An 18866-nucleotide genomic window follows, 5' to 3' on the forward strand; every position below is an offset into this window, starting at 1 on the left:
TTCACAGTCTCTGATTCTTTGTGCCAGACACTAATTTGATAATTCGTCTTAAGGCCTTGCCATGCTGTTATGATTTCTGGTTTTTATTATTTTTACCGCTCAGTGCCAGGATGCTCCCCTGGGAGTAACAGCCGCACTTAATAAATACTATATTCATTTATTCATTCATTAAAAATCTAATTTCTCTAAACAGATTGAAAGTAGAGGAAGAATTAAAATTAAGATGTATTTGTTATAATCAAGAAAATGTAGATTCATTTAATTTATTTAAACTGGGTAAATTAGTGTTAGCATTAAAACAACCTGTTATTTAATTGATTTAGAAAGTAATTTAATTCAATTTAGAGTTAGTATTAATGGTCTTAAGTGTAATTACATTAAATGAAATTAATTAAAATTAAAAATGATAAAGAAATGGACAAGAATTTTTGAAAATTCTATCATAAGGAATAGCGGACAAAAAGAAGTTAAGGCAAAATAATGGAGACAAAATAAAGATAATTTCAAGGGTAGGTGGACAAAGTACAAGTGGAACTAAGTAAAGGTGGACAAGTAAGGGTTTGTCAAAGTAAAGGCAGTAGAAGTTATGACTCACATGCCTATGTCTGGTTGCACTAAGCAGGTAATAAAAATGGTATGTGTTTACAGTATGTGTCTGTGTAGCTGTCTCTTGAGATAAAACTGACTAAATCTAATGCCAAACATAAAAGACTTGTCAAAGCTTGCCCAATTTATTTCTTGGCTCCCCCCCTTTCTTTCTTTACAGTTGGATTGGAACATATGATGCCGATGACACACAGACAGATCTGAATGCAGTTTGTGATCTTTATTTTGTGGTTTATTGCACATACTGTACCCATCAAAGTCAAACATCCTGTAACCTTTATAGTCTTCTGTGAACTCCCTCTGTGCATGAGCAGATTCACCAGCAGTACCATTTTGTCTTTCTTCAGTGAGGTTTAGATCATTCAGCATGGCACACTTTTCTCAACTCACAAGTATTACACCATGCGTGTTTTGGTAGCAAGCCAGTGGAGCGCGGGGAAGGGCACACATCAAGCATAGGTGGGACTTTGCATAGAGAAGGACTCTCAGGGAAACTCTCTCTTCAAAAACCTAAGGACTCTGTGATTTCAAGGCTTGGTAAAAGGTGGACTGGCCTGTCGGGAAACCGGGAAATTCCCTGTATGTTGGGTGCCTCCAGAATGACAGTATGGGATGGGAGGGCAAGTAATGAGTTAGGCTCTACCTGACCCTACCATGACTCAAATGGCCTTTCAGAGGCACCAGCACACCTGGAAGACACTGGGTCTCCTGACAAACCAGTGATTCTTTAATTGTGATGTCTTATCTGGATATCAACATTCTGTGACACAGTCACTGGTTGATCAGGCTGAATGAAGAATCTAAATTAGTCCTCTTAAGCTTTTTTAACTCCACCTTTTCCTGGCTTTTTGCCTTCGTCAGCCTCCTTCTCTGCTTCTTTTGCTTCTTCTTCTGCCTCTTCTGTCTCTTCCCCTTCACCTTCTCCTTCTTCACCTTCACCTTCGCCTTCGCCTTCACCTTCATCTTCTCCTTCTTCACCTTCGCCTTCTGCTTCTTCCTCTCCTTCTCCCTCACCTTCCTCTTCTCCCTCGCCTTCTTGTTCTTCTTTATCTTCTCCTTCTTCAGCATCTTCTTTTTCACCTTTGAAAATACAATAATATTGGTTGATCACTAATATGCACCATTTGTCAAAATGTCGATAAGCCGACCATGCGGCTGCTGATGCTGCAATGCGCATCGATCCGCATGCCATTTCAAGCACAATTTTACTAATTGATCTACACGATGCTCTGATGGGAACTCCCTGTGCTAACTCTAATCTCAAACATTTACAGGCAAAAATAGCAATTAAGAAATATATTCAATCTTATCCCTTTGGTTAGATGGGACTGTGAATCAGGTATATGAGGTTAACTGTGGTAATCTCTTTCCTGGGTCGCTACAGTTATGAAGATGTGGCTAAGTGTCTCAGCTGTCACTATAGAAACCGTAGTCCTAACTACAGATGCCCAAATTGTGAGAAAAGATTTTGTGCATGTCACTGCGCATCCCTTTGCCTCAGCTCCTTTTTTTGAAAAAAATAGAGAGCACCTACAAACTGACAATAGCAAGCTGATATGTAAGACTGAGTGACTTAACTTCTGCGAATTTATAGAAAATCTATGAAAAACTTAGCAAATGTCATTACATTTCAGGAAATATGTGACAAACCTATTTAAGCTGTTTGAGGAAAAGTCCACAATTGGAAAACATCATGCTACAAAGCGTCTTTTTGCAGATTTTCCAAAGCAAAGGCCTCATTTACGAGAAGTGGCGCATCACTGCGTGAAAGCAGCGATAGGCCACTTCTCAGTGCTCCCTCCTTGCGACACCAATGATGCGTCATATTTACAATATGATGCATCATGTTGCAAGGAAGGACAGACACGTCAGTATAACTGACGTATCTGTCAGCGCAAAAAGTGGCGCATTGCCGGAGTTGTGTCGGAAGCCTGACGCAACTTCAGCAATGTTCCTTTCACATGGGGCAAGCCCCATGTGAAAGGGCCTGCATCACCCTTACGCCTGCCATGAGGCAGGCATAAGGTTTTGACGCATTGGCGTCCTAGAAGTGATGCAGTAAAATCTCATAGATTTTGCTGCGCCACTCATACGACCCTTTCTTGCGGGGGTATGCCCAACCTGCATACATTGTACCTGGCGCAGGTAAAATGTAGCGCAGGGGTTTATGAAGTGACGCATCTACCTAGATGCGTCACTTCGTACATATGGTGCCATATGGTGCAATTTTACGCCACTGGTGCGTCACAAAAAGTGATTCACCGGTGGCGCAAAAGTGACACAGGAGCTCATAAATAAACCCCAAAATGTTTAGGTGGATAAAAAAATTATAATTTTTTGCAGGAAGTTTTCGTAGAAACACAGGAGAAATCATTGAGATGCGTAATGAAGATAATAACTAAAAATGAATGAAATTGAAAAATTGTAACAGATTGTATACACTTCTAGTACTAACCATCCCTCTGGTTCTTTGAGCCTAGGATGCAGCTCGCGCGTAGAAGGCTTAAAAACGAATGGTTTGAGAGGCAAACCTCATAATGAACATCACTCATGGGGAGAGTGGTTAAGACAGCCTTTGCGAATTATCCACACTCACACCATCTAGAGCGGGTTGGCAAACCTTTCCCAAAGGCGATGCAAATACACTTTTAGGAAAGAATAATTTTAACCTATAAAAATATGGGACTGCTGTGCTTCCATTTTTGTGATTTGTTAATCTGTTTTAAGAAAGGTACATTTCTGGAGGAGAGTATTACCCAGTAAACTAGATCTGCTCAAATCGAATTATGCACGTGACTGGAGATTGGTGAATCTATTTGAGATTCATGGTCAAGTTCCTTTGTCCCACTACTTTCAAGCCTGTGCATTTCTTTTATTTTCTCTTCTTGGGAATACAGAGACTTCCTGGGTTAAACCTGCATGCTAAGAGATAACGGCCTGTGAGGAAACCATGGTGACTGACTGATCGTGCAGGATGTTCTGACCACAAGACATTTTGGAGAGTTGTGGAGGCTGTTTCAGTGGGGAGGAAAGGTAGAATTTGTTTTGAATCTAAATGGGACTTAGGCAGGTTTGCTGTACAAAAGACCCTGCTCTTTGAGTAATGTGTTTCTTTTTATGGTGATAGAGTACAACATATACTTTTTCACCTTGTGTTTAATGCCTAAAATGTTGGGTATTACCAGCAGGTCTGGGACCTTGTAAAATTACCTTCTTTCTAGTCTTTTTAAACACCCAAGTTGGGATTTTTAATTTGTCGCATTATCCTGCAATTTTTTACACCAGCAAACTGCCAAGTGTCCATTGTAAATAAGATTTTGAACTGTTTGCCTTCATTTCTGATCTCTCTGTAAAATCAAAATGTAATTCGAATTCCAAGGGCTCTGGCCAAACACCTAAGTGCTTGTAATTTACCACACTGATGGAGGCTTTCTCAAACAGTTTTGCATGAGGTATTTCTGTTGTACACAGGGGCGGCTCCTCCGCTATGGCAGAGGAGTGTCGCCCCACTGCTTTTTCGCAGTGCGAGAATGCGAAACATAAAATAGTAATAACTTTTAGTTTTTTCCATTTTATGTTTGCTTTGCAGGCGGGCGGGTGGGCGGAGCTGCTCTGCTCTCTGAGTGGGGCAGGGGAGGAGTGGTTTTCCCACTCCTATCGGGCTGCCCAAACCTGTCATGCGCATATTGCCCTTCTCCATGCAGGCTGCATTGCTGCCTGCATGGAGAACATGCCCAACCCACTAGCCTCTGGCTGAGCCCCATCTCACGGCTCTTCAGACCAATCACAATACTGCATGGAGTGTTGTGATTGGCTTAGGGAGGGGGCCCTGGCTGCCTGCTTCCTGTTCCTGTCAGAGGCAGGAGAGAAGGAGCAGAGTAGACGCGGGACCCGGCAAAAAGGTAGGTTTTCATTTTTTTTATTATGACCCCCCCCCACAAAACCCCCCCTCCTTGCGCGTCTCCCATCCCCACGTGACACCCCACCCACAAGCCATGCCAGCCGCTACTGGCTGTTCACTCATGAGGAAAGCTTAGCAATATATATACTTGCTTACAAAATGCTTACAAGTAAGCAGTGAAACAGTTTCCGAATACTAGTGACCATCTGCCAAGACTGGTCAGCACTTGCATGTAAAATGCTTGTGACTTACCAGCACAACACGTTTTGAAGTAATAGAAAAACACAAAGAAAGTGATGCACTTGTATTCAAAAGGTTATGTTATGTAATGCTATGTTATGTTATATTGTAAAGCACACAACTCCCTCAGAGGGTATTCTGGTGGTGAAGCAGGAGCTGTATGTGCCAAGCCAGGATCAGGGCTAGGTGAAGAACCAAGTGTTCAGTTTCTTGCAGAATTCAAGAACTGAGGAGGAGGCCCTGATGTCCATGGGCAGGTTGTTCCAGGCTTTAAGAGCGAGGTAGGAGAAGGGACAACCTCAGGATCTGGTTCTGTGTATGCCGGGGATGTGTGCGAGTAGGAGTCTGACTGAGAATAGGTATCTGGTAGATTTGTGGAGGTCTATGTGGTTGTTCATGTACAATGGGTCAGTGCTGTGTAAGGCTTTGTATGATGCCAACTAACACTCGTGGGAGACCCTACACAAGTGTGCAATCATAGGAAAATCTGAAAACTCTGCAAGCTACGAGTTGGCCAGTTTTGAGCATGTCTGCAAGGCTGAGCTTGCATAATTTAACCTTCGCACTGCACTAGGAATGTGTCTAATATTTGTTTTCTCTTTTTCGTTCATGGAAAAATGCTTTTCAGTAACAAGTGTTCTTCATCCATAGTCCCTGTGTAAATTGTGTTTTTATTTTTCACTTTCACATCCTACTACGATTGAAATCACTCACTTGATGGTTGTATCCCACAGTATTGCGGGTAAAATATTGACCTGCAAAACTATCAACTCCACTATATGAACAGCAACAATATTGTCAAGGAAAGTAGCACGTGATAGATTGCCACAACTTTGAACTCTCTGTTAGATCTTAAAGTCCCACCAAATTGCTTGAATTTTACCCAGAGATTTCTTGGGTCCCCAAAAAACCCCCAAAAAGATTCAGTTCAGCCCTAGGACAAAACTTTGCTTCATAACAAATCCATTTGCAGTACTTTAACCAAAATATCAATCACCTTCCTCTTCTTCTTGGCCTTCTTCTTCAGCTTCTTCTGCCTCTTCCTCTACTTCTTCAGCGTCCTCTTCTCCTGGTGCTTCTGCTTTGGCCTCTTCCGCTCTGCTGGACTGTATCGTCTCTTCGATTTCCTCCTGCTCTTCTTGGACATGGCTAGAGTAGTAGGCTGGGTAGGAGCGGGTGGACATCAGGTACGCACTGCTCTGCAGACCATAGGCAGTCCGACTGCCATAGACAGGGGCGCTCTGAACATAGCCACTGGAGATGTTCCCAATGCTGGTAAAGCTGAGACGAGTCTCTTCCCCTTCCAATAGTTTCCTGGGGAGGAAGTAAAAAATGAACAAGAAAGAAAGAAGCACTGAGATCACAGGGAGCAGTTTGCTAAATAATAAAAAGAAGGGTCTCCTGTCTAAGACATACAAAATCTGAACATGATATAAAGAATGATGAACGTTATTTTATCAAAAACATGTTTGTGTTTTCTAAAAATAACCGGTGGTTGCATGTATTCAGTGCCAACTGTTTTGTTTCTTTACAGGTACAACTAACAAATAAAATCAACAAACACTCTTAATGTGGGAAAACCCCCTAAGAAAAAATGGTCTGAATGATAGTAACCAAAGAGAGGAATTAACAAAATCAAAACTTGTGCTCCCATGTGCTCACTAGGGTTAAGTGATTTTCTGATTTCAATAAAAGTATAGTTGTGAAAGGGAGCTTCTCGATAAAAAAGGCACAAGTTTTGACCATCAATTTATTGTTTGGAGTCTCCCTCAGGGAGTGTTTTTATTTTAAAATAATGTTTTAACAGATACAAATAGGAGGCTCGAGTGTAAGAAGGAGAAAGCAAGACAGAGAATTGGAGTCCAATTGGGGAAAAGAGGAATTTAAGAGAGAAGAGGCCGTGAGAACATATGAAGACTGGGATAAACAGAAAGGGAGAGAGACAGAAAGAATGAGAGATAGAGATAAAGTTAGAAGAAGGGAGAAAGAGAGGTAGAAGGAGAGACAGATTGACTTATTTTGGTTTTATTAAATAGTAATACAATCATTCAGCACGATATAGTCTATATTATATCATGCTGTATTATTTATTACTATTTACACTTACTTTAATGGAATACAAATGATTTGAATACTAATGTTACTTATTGTTGTGTATTTGTATTTTAATGTATTCATTTCAGTTTGTTATCACAATTAATCAATCAATTAATCAGAGGACTTGTAAAACGCGCTACTTACCCGTGAAGGTCTCTAGGCACTGAGGGGAGGGGGTGCCGCTACTGCTCGAAGAGCCAGGTCTTGAGGAGTCATCTGAAGGCGAGTAGATCTTGGGTCTGCCGTAGGTGGGTAGGGAGGGTGATCCAGGTCTTGGCGGCGAGGTAGGAGAAGGATCTGCAGCTGGAGGTTGTTTGTGGGATGCATGCAACAATGGCAATGGCGAGGCTGGCAGAGCGGAGCTGGCGGGTGGGGTGTAGAAGCTGAGTCTGCTATTCAGGTAGGCTGGTCCGGCATTGTGGAGTGCTTTGTGTGTGTGGGTGAGGAGCTTGAAGGTGATCCTCTTGTCAACGGGGAGCCAGTGTAGGTCTCTCAGGTGGGGGGTGATGTGGCTGTGGCGGGGGACGTTGACGATCAGTCAGGCAGGGGTGTTTTGGATGCGTTGTAGTCTTCGTAGGTGTTTGGCTGGGATTCCTGTGTAGAGTGCGTTGCCGTAGTCCAGTCTGCTGTGACGAGGGCCTGTGTCACCGTTCTTCTTGTTTCAGTCGGGATCCACTTGTAGATCCTGTGGAGCATGCGGAGGGTGTTGTTGCAGGAGGAGGAGACGGCGTTGACCTGTTTAGACATGGAGAGGGAGGAGTCGAGGATGAATCTTAGGTTGCATTCATGGTCGGTGGGTGTCGGTGCTGTTCCCAGTGTGGTCGGCCACCAGGAGTCGTCCCAGGCAGAGGGGGTGGGTCTGAGGATGAGTACCTCCATCTTGTCCGAGTTCAGCTTCAGATGGCTGTTCCTCATCCAGTCGCCGACGGCCTTCATTCCCTCATGGAGGTTGGTTTTGGTGGTGTGCGGGTCCTTGGTGAGGGAGAGGATGAGCTGGGTGTCATCGGCATAGGAGATGATGTTTAGGTCGTGTTGGCGGGCCACCTGTGCGAGGGGGGCCATGTAGACATTGGACAGCGTCGGGCTGAGGGATGAGCCCTGGGGGACATCGCAGATGATGTCGGTGGCCTTGGATCGGAAGGGCGGGAGGCGGACGCTCTGGGTTCTGCCGTAGAGGAAGGACGTGGTCCAGTCAAGGGCCTTGTCTTGGACTCCGGCTTCTAGGAGGCGTGTATTTAGAGTGCGATGGCAGACCGTGTCGAAGGCGGCTGACAGGTCTAGGAGGATGAGGGCTGATGTTTCGCTGTTGTCTAGTTGGCGCCTGATATCGTCTGTGGCAGCGATGAGCGTTGTCTCGGTGCTGTGGTTTTGTCTGAACCCGCACTGGGACGGGTCCAAGATGTTATTGCCTTCCAGGTGGCGTGCTGGTTGCATGTTGACGATTTTCTCGATGACCTTCGCTGGGAACGGGAGCAGGGAGATGGGCCGGAAGTTCTTGAGGTCCTTGATGTCCGCCTTGGGATTCTTGGGGAGGGCGTTGATTTCGGCGTGTTTCCAGGTTTCTGGGAATGTCGCTGTTTCAAAGGAGATGTTGATGACCTTCCGTAGTTGGGGTGCGAAGGCAGCGTCTGCTTTGTTGAATACGTGGTGTGGGCACGGGTCTGACGGAGATCCTGAGTGGATGGAGTTCATGACCTTGCTGTCTCGTCGTTGTTGACATTGGACCAGGAGGTCAGGCGGTTGATGCTGGTGGTGTTCACAGGGGAGGTGGGGTCTGGCGTAGACGGGGCGGTCATGGTGTTGAAGCTGTCATGGATGTCAGCAATTTTGCGGTGGAAGAAGATGGCTAGTGAGTTGCACAGTTCTTGTGAGGGCGGTATGTCGTTGGCGTTGGCGCTGGGGTTGGAGAGTTCCTTTACGATGCTGAAGAGCTCTTTGCTGTCGTGTTTGTGTTGTTACCCAGGCGGTCTTTGAAAGAGGATCTCTTGGCTAATCTGATAAGGTAGTGATATCTGCGGGTGGCGTCCTTGTGGGCTGCGTGGTTGTCCGGAGTGCGATTGTGGAGCCATATCTTCTCCAGTTTCGGCAGGCGCGTTTGGAGGTCTGCAGCTCGTCGGTGAACCAGGTGGCTCTCTTGCTGGTGTTGTTGTTGGAGGGTTTCTTGAGTGGGGCGAGGGTGTTGGCGCAGTCGTCGATCCACTGTCTGAGGTTGCTGGGCTGTGTTGTCTGGGTTGGTGGGGTCAGTGGGCGGGTTTTAGGAGAGGGTGGTGATCAGCTGGTCTTCGGTGACTTTGCTTCAGCAGCGGCGAGGCAGCTGTTGGGAGCAGTGGTGCGTGGCTGGTTTGTTGAAGGTGAAATGGATGCAGTGGTGGTCGGTCCAGTGGAGTTCGGTGGCGAGGTCGAAGGCGACATGGGTGTCTGTGGAGAAGATGGGGTCCAGCGTGTGGCCAGCAGCGTGGGTGGGTGAGGTGACGAGTTGTCTGAGGCCAAGGTTGGCAACGTTGTCAACCAGGGTGGCGGAGTTGGCATTGTTGTTGTTCTCGAGGTGGAAATTCAGGTCCCCGAGGAGGATGTAGTCCATGGAGGTGAGTGCGTGGGTGCTGGCGAGGTCAGCGATGGAGTCGCTGAATTGAGCTTGGGTCCGGGTGGTCTGTAGATGAGTGTTCCTTTGAGGGTGGTGTTGGGGTCGGTGTGGATCTGGAAGGGCAGGTGTTCGGCGGTGTTGAGGGTGTCGTCTGCGTGGGTGGCGACCTTGAGGGTGGACTTGTGGACGATGACTATTCCTCCTCCGATTCCATTGGCGCGATCCCTGCGGGTGATCTTGTAGCCGTCCGGGATGGCTATGGCAATGTCGGGCGCCGAGGAGTCGTTCCACCAGGTTTTGGTCAGGAAGGCCATGTTTGGGGTGGAGGTGTCGAGCAGATCCCAGAGCTCGACGGCGTGTTTGCGAGCGGAGCGGGTGTTGAGGAGTATGCAGCGGAGGTGGTTGGGTCCAGTCCTTGGAGGTTTGGTGGTTCTGTCGCAGGTGAAGCTGCAGGTGTGGCAGGAGAAAGGCCCGTGAGTCAGTTTCAGGGTGGCTTGGAAGCAGGTGTGGTTTCGGCCGGCATTGAGTGTGTAGAGGGTGCTGGCGTCGTAGTGGAGTCTGGTGTTGTGGCGTTCACGGGGTCCAGGGGTTCTGGCGCTGGGCGCAGTCCAGGCGCGGATGGGCACAGACTGGCTTGCCTTTGGCGTGCCTTCTGACACCAGCGGCGTGCCCGCTGCGCGGCTGCTGCGCAGCCTCCATAAGAGGGGGAGAGGGAGGGAGGAGCAGCTGGGAGGCGGGAGCGCGGTGGCCAATGGGAAGCAGGGGGGCTGGTTGGCAGGGACACAGCGGCGAGAAAGGATCGGGAAACGGCGTGAACCAGGTTGCGGCAGGAAGCAGGACACGAGGCAGCTGGCGGCTGTGTGGTGGCTTGGGGAGCGACCTGCCTGTGAGCAGGGTCAAAGGTCACTCCTACCCCACTGCGGGGGCCCCTTAAGAGGGGGAGAGGGAGGAAGGAGCAGCTGGGAGGCAGGAGTGGAGTGGCCAATGGGGAGCAGGGGGCGTGGTCGCAGGGACGCAGCAGCGGGAAAGTATCGGGATCACCATTCGAGCTCTGTCACTGCAGATACAAACAATTTTATAGCTTCGTGCATAGCCTAACCATGCATTTTTGTTTATCCTTTGCTATCCTGTGCTTCTCAAATTCACACTTCCGGTACAATATCAATGAGTAGGCATGTCCTCTGAAACGTCACACCTGCTCATCTCTAAACTTGCAATAATGCACATAAAAAAAAGAAAGGCAAACCCCTTATAGGAAAAGATAAAAAGAAGTAGGGGTAGAAACACAAATCTGTGTTTTTTCCTGTGGTATGAAAGTATCACTGCACTGAATGGCAATTTACTTGAATGTTTTGCACAGTAACGTAATTTTGTCATACAGCCATTTCACTGCATCTGAGTGTGACTTGCATACAATCGTTGGGGGTGGTCATGATATTGCAGCAATTGTGGGTGCCCCTACAGAATGTCTTGCGATTTGACCACAGCATGGGCATGGCTGGCACAGTCCATTACATGGACCAAACTGTATTATAATTCCCAAAATGCAGCGACTAGAGCCTCAGGTGTGCTGTGGAAAGGTATTTGAAAGTGAGGCAGTCATGATCAATCAATTGGTGTGCCTCAATGCGCTATATTGGTTTTATTTTCTGTACTGCAATTTGGAGATCTCAGCTAAACTATGTTGGTTAGAGTCAAAAGTGAGAATGCCATTGTACTTTGTTTTCTTTGCATATGAATTTCCTTTTTCGAGCTCCTTCTTTGCTAAAGAAGCCTCCAGCATATAAGTGCCACCTCGCCCCTTAGAGACATCCAGCTTAAATACACATATCTCAGGAGCTGATCAATGGCCTCACCTGTGTCTCATTTTTTAGGTCCAATTGCATAAAAATTGTTTGTCATTCTAAGTGCCCACTGCAAAGAAAGTGCAGATGGAAAAAAGTAACAAATACAGAGTCCAGGGCCGGACTGACTACCGGGCAGTTGTGTGTGCTGCCGAGCAGGGGGATGATTTCGTTGATGGGGACCTGTGTGTACAAAACGAAATTCGTTTTGCTTGTTTTATTTCAAGGCGCACGCAGGTCCCCATCAACGAAATAAGCCCACACCACAGTGAAATTAGCCCCCAGCTGTGCAGCACACACAACTGCCCGGTAGCCAGTCCGGCCCTGACAGAGTCCCCCCTATTATCAGACCTGTAATTATAAATAGAGGGAGATTTACAAGGAAGTGCCGCAGGGTGGCAACGCAAGCCCTTTGGCTGTGTCACGCTGCAGCACTTCCAAAGCACAGGAATGCGACATACTTACAATGATATGTCGCATTCCTGTGCCCTCCCCTGCGCTGGCACACAAACAGCAGCCATGCGCCGGCGCAAGTACCTTTGCACCATGGTGCAAGGTTGCCTGCGTAATAGGGAGATTGTTTTTGTGCAGGAAGGGGCACCTTCCTGCACAAAAACAACCACTACTGGCCTTTTCCTCTTTCAATGCGTGCTTTAGAATGCAACATGCATTGAAAGAGGGAAAAAACGAGGAGAAATGAAAACATTTCTCCTTGTTGCGCCTCGCTGCGCCACTCTTAGTGTGGCGTAGCATTTTGACGCATTTCCAGGTTTACGATTTCTTGTAAATCTTGAAATGTGTCTGGTTCCATGGGTGTTGCGTGGGAACACCCGCAGCAGCACCCATTGAATGCCCCTTTCACGCAAAGTACTGCGTGTAAAGGGTGCATATTTACAAAGACAGGAAAAGCCATGTCGCTACAGGCTTTTCCTGTTCTTGTAAGTATGGAGCAGTAACATGCGTCACCAGGTACGTCACAAAAGGTGATGTACTGGTGGCGCAGGGGGCTTGTAAATTTGCCCCAGAGTCTTTAAAGTATTTCCTAAGCTCTTATCAGATCTTATATAGTTCCTTTTTTTCTGGATAATGAATTAAATTATTTAGGCTGTTCTGAGTATTAGTGATAAAGCAACACTTAAAATGAAGTAAACTTAGAAAGTTTTTTTTCTTTTAATATCCTGAAAAATTCAAATGTAGCACAAGATCACGTAAAAGTAAAAATTTATAAAAATCGCCACCCCCGCAAGCACCAAACATTTATATAAATTATTTTAAAATGTAAAGACGTTCTGAAAGTACTGTAGTCTAGGAGAAAATGTTTTTCTGCGCCTAGAGTCGAACTCCCTTTCAAGCGGCGCAGTGACCCGTGCACATTAGTACCTGTAAGCTGCGATCTCGATGTCTAACGCCATCTTGACATTAAGAAGGTCCTGATACTCCTTCAAGTAACGGGCCATCTCGCTCTTGGTGTTCCGCAGCTCATTTTCTAATTTATTGATGGCGTCCTGTTGGTACCAAAGATGACAGTAAAATGAGTAAAATGTCCAGATTTACGGTATGTTAAAAAGAAACTAAACTCAATCCCAGCCTTTTTGCCACTGTGAATTATATTATATACACCGTGCAATGTTTACCACACGCTTTTTGTCCCACGGCTCATTGACAACTGGCAGGTAATGGGTTAACTGTGAGGTAATGGCTACATTATGAAATGTAAGCACTGTGCCCAGTTCATTAAATGGCATCCGCGCGGCGGATGTAGTGTAGCGCATTTTTGGAATTGAAAGCGAAGTTTTCTGACTGTAGAACTTCAAATGTATCTTTCAAATTCATATGTATGAAATGTAGAAGAAAGTAGGCTCGAAATAGTGGCCGGTGAGAATGTGAGTGTGCCTTTGAGCGTGTGTTTATGTAATAAACGTGTGCCCCTAAATTATACTATTTACAGATTTAGATGTGTCATGCGCGCGCCTGGTTTTGTTTTATTTAACGTTGCAATACAGAATATGACTTATGTTTTTTAGGATATTCAAACCAGGCGGGCAACTAGAGCCAAATTTCGGGGGTGGGTGGGGGGCTGAAGCCCGGTGAACCCACTGGGTATTCCCATCCCACCATCCCACAAACCCCCTGCCCCGCCTAAAGTGAGGCGCTACGTGCACGCTGTTCCAAGATGCATTATTAGTGTTGCAGCGACTCTCTTACCACGCTCTCGACTCTACGAACTCTGCCCCGCCAGGCAGCCCCCTCGAGGCGGGGCAGAGAGAGTTTATTTCTGTAATATGCTTTCTTGGGAGCATTTCTGAAGCAGGTCCCAGGCCAGCCCCGTGGAAGCAGCAGCGCTAGATCCAGGCCGCAGTGCTAGCTCCGCCTTCGGATTGGCAGAGTTTGCTTACAGCTCTGCAGCTGTCCCGCGCCCGCTGAGAGCAGCTCGTGCAGACCCGCGACACCGCATGAATAATGTACCACGAGGCGACGGCACCGCACGGCGGCTCGCCCGGCCTGCTGCAGTGATGTGCGCACCTGTTTAGAGGGCTGCATACCACTGCAGTGGTATGAGCACCACTGCGGTGGTAAGGGCGGCACTGCAGTGGTATGAGCGCCTCTGCAGTGGTATGATTGCCACTGCATTGGAATGAGCGGGTTTGCAGTGGTATGAGCGGCACTGCAGTGGTATGAGTGCCACTGCATTGGAATGAGCGGTTTTGCAGTGGTATGAGCGCCACTTCATTGGTATGAGTGCCACTGCATTGGAATGAGCGGGTTTGCAGTGGTATGAGCGGCACTGCAGTGGTATGAGTGCCACTGCATTGGAATGAGCGGTTTTGCAGTGGTATGAGCGCCACTTCATTGGTATGAGTGCCACTGCATTGGAATGAGCGGGTTTGCAGTGGTATGAGCGCCACTGCAGTGGTTTGAGAACTGCTGCAGTGATTTGAGAACTGCTGCAGTGGTTTGAGCGCTGCTGCAGTGGTATGAGCGCCACTGCAGTGATTTGAGTGCTGCAGCAGTGGTATGAGTGCCACTGCAGTGATGGCTTGAACCCCTAAGTAGTGACATTATACCCTCTTCCGGGGTATGACCTTCACCTCAGCAGTGTAGTGAACATCTCTGCAGTGAAATGAGCAGCCATGCAGTGGAGTTAACATCTCTACAATGTTTTGAGCACCTCTGCAGTGGAATGCGCACTTCTGCAGTGACATTGGCCTCCATGCAGTCAAAAGAGCAACTCTGCAGGAGGATGAACACATCTGCAGTAGTAGGAGCGCATCTGTAGTGAAATTAGCACCTCTGCAGCGGTACGAGCACCTTTGCAGTGGCATGTGCACCTCCGTGGTGGTTAGAGCACATATGCAGTGGCTTTAGCACCGCTGCAGGGCTCTGAGCACCGCTACAGTGCTCTGAGCACCTCTGCAGTGGATTGAGTCTGGGGCAGTCGCACATCTCCACTGCATCGGTGCTCATACCTGCCCCAGATCACACGTGCATACATCAAAGTTCTGTATTTATAACCGGATAAGCAACATCGGAACTGCAGGAAGGTAAAGAAAAACAGAAGCGGCTCAGCCGCTCACACTTGGCAAGGGAGCACCTTATATCGTCGATAGGAAGGTTCTCGAAAGATGAACGCCTGGGGCAGCCCTGCTATGATTCGAAGGCAGCACTTTCAGTATGGGCTGTGTGCGCGCGCCTGAGCGTAAGGAGAGATTTCTCTCGGGTCCATCTACGCTGCCGAGTAAGCGGGGGTTCTGGAGGGGAGAACCAACACTCTCATTCTTTTTGTGAGGCACACAATGTACCTCCAATCCTCGGGCAATTCCGTCCATAAAAGACATGCCCGGTTGCCGCAGGTAAGGTTTAATCACCCATCAGAGACATGAGAGGAGCCCTGTGACAACACGTCGCGTCCTCCAGCCCCGCGCCCCTCAGACCCCTCCCACGTGTTAAGCCAGAGCTGGTACCTGAAGGACGCGGACCCTCCGCCTGGAGGCGAGGGAGAGGGCGGGGGTCTTCCAAGAAGGCGCTGCTCATTAAACCGCACCGGAAGCCCCTGATGGTCCCGATCCCTCCTTCCGGGATCCATGCCGGTATTTGCACAGGGGGTTTCCCTAAGTGTACGCACCTCAGGCCCTTGCAGCAGCAGAGAGGGAACCGCGAACAGCCCCCGGCACTCCGCGCAGGCAGCGCGACGGTCCTGTGAGAAGCTCTCGCTCCCAGCCCACCCCCCTCCTTTGGATCACACCGCGTCCCTGCAGAGAGGGGGTTCTCTGACAAGATCACGGTTCATCCAGGCTAATTACCTCCATCGAGGGGACACTCAAAGCCATGGCAGAACCCCCCCCCCCCCCCAGACCCTAGGGCTAAGTGCCCGAAAGGACACCCCATAGGAATACAGAAATAAATTCTCCAAGTCCACCTCCCATCAACCTCCAAAGACATGCCTGAATCAGGGGCAACACCTATAATCAAAGCCCCATCGCCCATCGTCTCCAACCAGACAATCCCAGCCTGACCTCCTATGTATATTGGTCCTCACCCCTTACACCCAGGACCACCAGAGACTGGTTCCTCTACTGCAGTGTGCCATTCCCTAACCCCCTCCTGCCTATACCAGTAAGGGCAAGGTCATCTTTGTCTAACTCGTCATTCTCCAGCTTCACCTTAAAAGTAGGGATAGCATCTATAGTGGATGCCTCTCTCTTTCTCCCTCCATGGCTACCTGGTCAGAGACCTATTTTTATAGCTTGTCCCACCCCCAGCTCCCAGTGTCTGCAAGGAGAGGGTCATATTTGTATAGCTGCCCATCCCCATCATCTCTGACCTCCTCAGGGAATGGACAGTATCCTCTCTCTAGCTCGTCAGGGAATTGACAGGATCCTCTCTCTAACTTCTTAGGGAATGGACAGTGTCCTCTCTCATCTCCTCAGGGAATGGTCAGGATCTTTTATCTCCCCAGTCCCATTATCCATCGTCTCCTTAGGGAATGGACAGAATCCTCTCTCTAGCTCCTTAGGGAAGGGACAGAATCCTCTCTCTAGCTCGTCAGGGAATGGACAGGCTCATTTCTCTATCCCGCAGTCCCATGATCCCTCAGGTAATGGACAGGATCCTCTCCCTGGCTCCGCAGGGAAGGGATAAGATCTTTTATCTCCCCAGCCCCATTATCCCTTAGGGAATGGACAGGATCTTCTCTTTAACCCCTAATCCCCATAACTTTCATAGTTTTTGTAAGAATAGAATCCTCCATTCACCCTATTGTGTTGGTTGGGAGAAAATCCGTCGTTACTCCCTCCTTTACCATTCTGTGTGTGATCACCGACATATATCTTGCTTACCACCTCACCTACATTCTGCATACACTCCCCTGTACTTCCTGCTCGTGTGCCACTGAATATAGCCTCTCTATATACTGGCATGGCAGTGGACCTCTGTGTATTCTCATACCCCTATCTGTGTGGCCATAATCTTCTGTGTTTGTCCCCAAGCACCTGTCCTGGCAGCCACAGGATCAGCTATGTAGACTCTCTAACCCAACCAATGTGCCCATAGACCCAGGAAAGTGCCCTGCAGCACCCTAACCATCAACCTGCAGGCTAAGGAAACTTATATGAGTGTTCCCACCACACTCGGCATGTGCCCCACATCCACCCACGCAATGTAACTGCAAACAGGATCCTCTAGGTGTACGACCTTGACTTGTTACCCATACCTGATATATCAGTTTCCTCTTTCTGTCTTGTCAACACCTCCCACCAGCCCACCATACCTGCATTGCTTGGATCTCAGAATTCTGCTTGTCCTCCAGCTCCTGCAACTGCCTCTCCATGGCTTCATTCATGCCCCGACAGGCCTCAATTTCTAAGGTCTTGGACTTCAGTAGCCTTCGGCTCTCGGAAACCTCATCTTTGGCTGCACGAGCTACGTCTGTATTTTTGGCGGCACTTTCAGTAAGGACGGTGAAGCGGCTGCGGAACCACTCCTCGGCTGACTGCATGTTCTTGGCTGCCAGCTTCTCATACTGTGAGCGAATGTCCTTCAGGGCAGAGGACAGGTCGGGTCGAGAGACGTCCATCTCCACTGAGATCTGTGCGTACTGGATTTGGGCTTGCAACTCGGCCATCTCCTCCTCATGAATTTTCTTCATGAACTGAATCTCATCTATCAGACTATCAATTCGCTTCTCCAGTTCAGCTCGGGCTAGGGCTGCTTCATCAGCACCCTTACGGACCTCCATCAGACGTGCCTCAGCCTCCTCGCGATTGAGCACCTCTTCCTCGTAGCGGGCATGAAGGCCACGTAGGGTCTCCTCCATGGCCTCGCGTTCACTCTGAAGGCCTTGTTTCTCTTGGGTGGCCTCCTCAGAGGCCAACCTGAGCTCACGAATCTCCTGCTCATAGAGGGCCCGCAGGCGGGAGGGCTCATTATGCTTCTGCCGCAAGACCAGCAGCTCAGCTTCCAAAACCTTGTTCTGCTGCTCAAGCTCATGCACCCGCTCAATAAAGCTGGCAAATCGGTCATTGAGGTCCTGCAGCTGGGCCTTCTCGTGGGTCCGGATGGATTTCAGGTCACTGCTGATGGCGGCGACCTGGGTTAGGTCTAAGTTGTCCAGTGATGGGATAAGTGAGGAAGATGAAGAGGAGGAGGCATAACTTCTTCTGGCTGAGACCGAGGTCACTGGAGCTGCGTAGGTGGAGTAGGTGGACCTGGGAGCCCCATAGCCACTTCTAACTGTGGAAATGTGCACCCGGGGGCTGCTTTCCACATACCGACGCTTGTAGGAGGAGGAGGAGTAGTAAGGATCAAAGCTGTAGGAGCTCATGGCTGCTGGGAGGATGGCTGTTGCGTGCGACTGGGGTGGCGTCTGCCCTGCTCTCTTTATAGCCCACAAGGAACCTGACGCAGCAGCACCTCTACCACCACTGGGTTTCAGCGATGAACACAGAAAGTGTTTAGCCCCTTTAAAGAAAAGGCAGCCTAATTCTGCCCAGTGGGAGGGGACAGCCACAGCAAAGCCCTTCTCCAGAGGAGTGGTCAGATGAGAGAGTGCTGAGAACACCTCCAACCACAGCTCAGCCCCTACCAAGGACAGCCCACTCCAGCGTGATCTAAGAACAGCTTCAACCTAAACCAACCCCCTTCAGAGGAGAGCCCATCCCAAACCAAGCCAAAAGTACCTCCAAATGCAGACCAGCCTCCTACAGAGAACCGCCCATCCCACCCACAATTGACAGCACCACCAATCCTGGTCCAATTCCATCCAGAGAACAGACTTTTCCACCCAGTAGAAGAACAGCTCCAAACCTGTCTCCGCCCTTAAGGAGGTCGACCCATGTTAACCAACATAAAAGTAGCTCCAGCAGTGGATCAGCCCACTAGAGAGGAGAGCCCGCCCCACACATCACCAGCAGAAGCTCCAGTTCTGGTTCAACCCTCAATAAGACACCACATACCAGCCAGCGTTCGAGAACGCTTCAAAAACTAGCCCACACCCTGCAGAAGAGAGCACACACAAGCCAACATCAACAGCCGTTCAATCTTGACCCAGAGACCCCATTAGAGTACAGCTCATAACAGCCAACCTGAAGAGCTACTG

At 48.6% G+C, this 18866-nt stretch overlaps 1 protein-coding gene across 1 annotated transcript; it reads right to left on the minus strand.

The window, feature by feature from the left end:
• Nucleotides 1-807: 807 nt before the first annotated feature.
• Nucleotides 808-18200, minus strand: NEFL (neurofilament light chain). The gene is made up of 4 exons (XM_078666601.1): nt 17040-18200; nt 12653-12777; nt 5745-6061; nt 808-1686 (listed from the first exon to the last, which is right to left on the minus strand). Exons 1-4 carry the CDS (start codon nt 18090-18092, stop codon nt 1421-1423), a joined length of 1761 nt encoding a protein of 586 aa, XP_078522727.1. The 5' UTR covers nt 18093-18200; the 3' UTR covers nt 808-1420.
• Nucleotides 18201-18866: the final 666 nt, after the last annotated feature.

Source organism: Lissotriton helveticus, chromosome 11, assembly GCF_964261635.1.
Source record: "Lissotriton helveticus chromosome 11, aLisHel1.1, whole genome shotgun sequence".
In the NCBI taxonomy this organism is placed as follows: domain Eukaryota; kingdom Metazoa; phylum Chordata; class Amphibia; order Caudata; family Salamandridae; genus Lissotriton; species Lissotriton helveticus.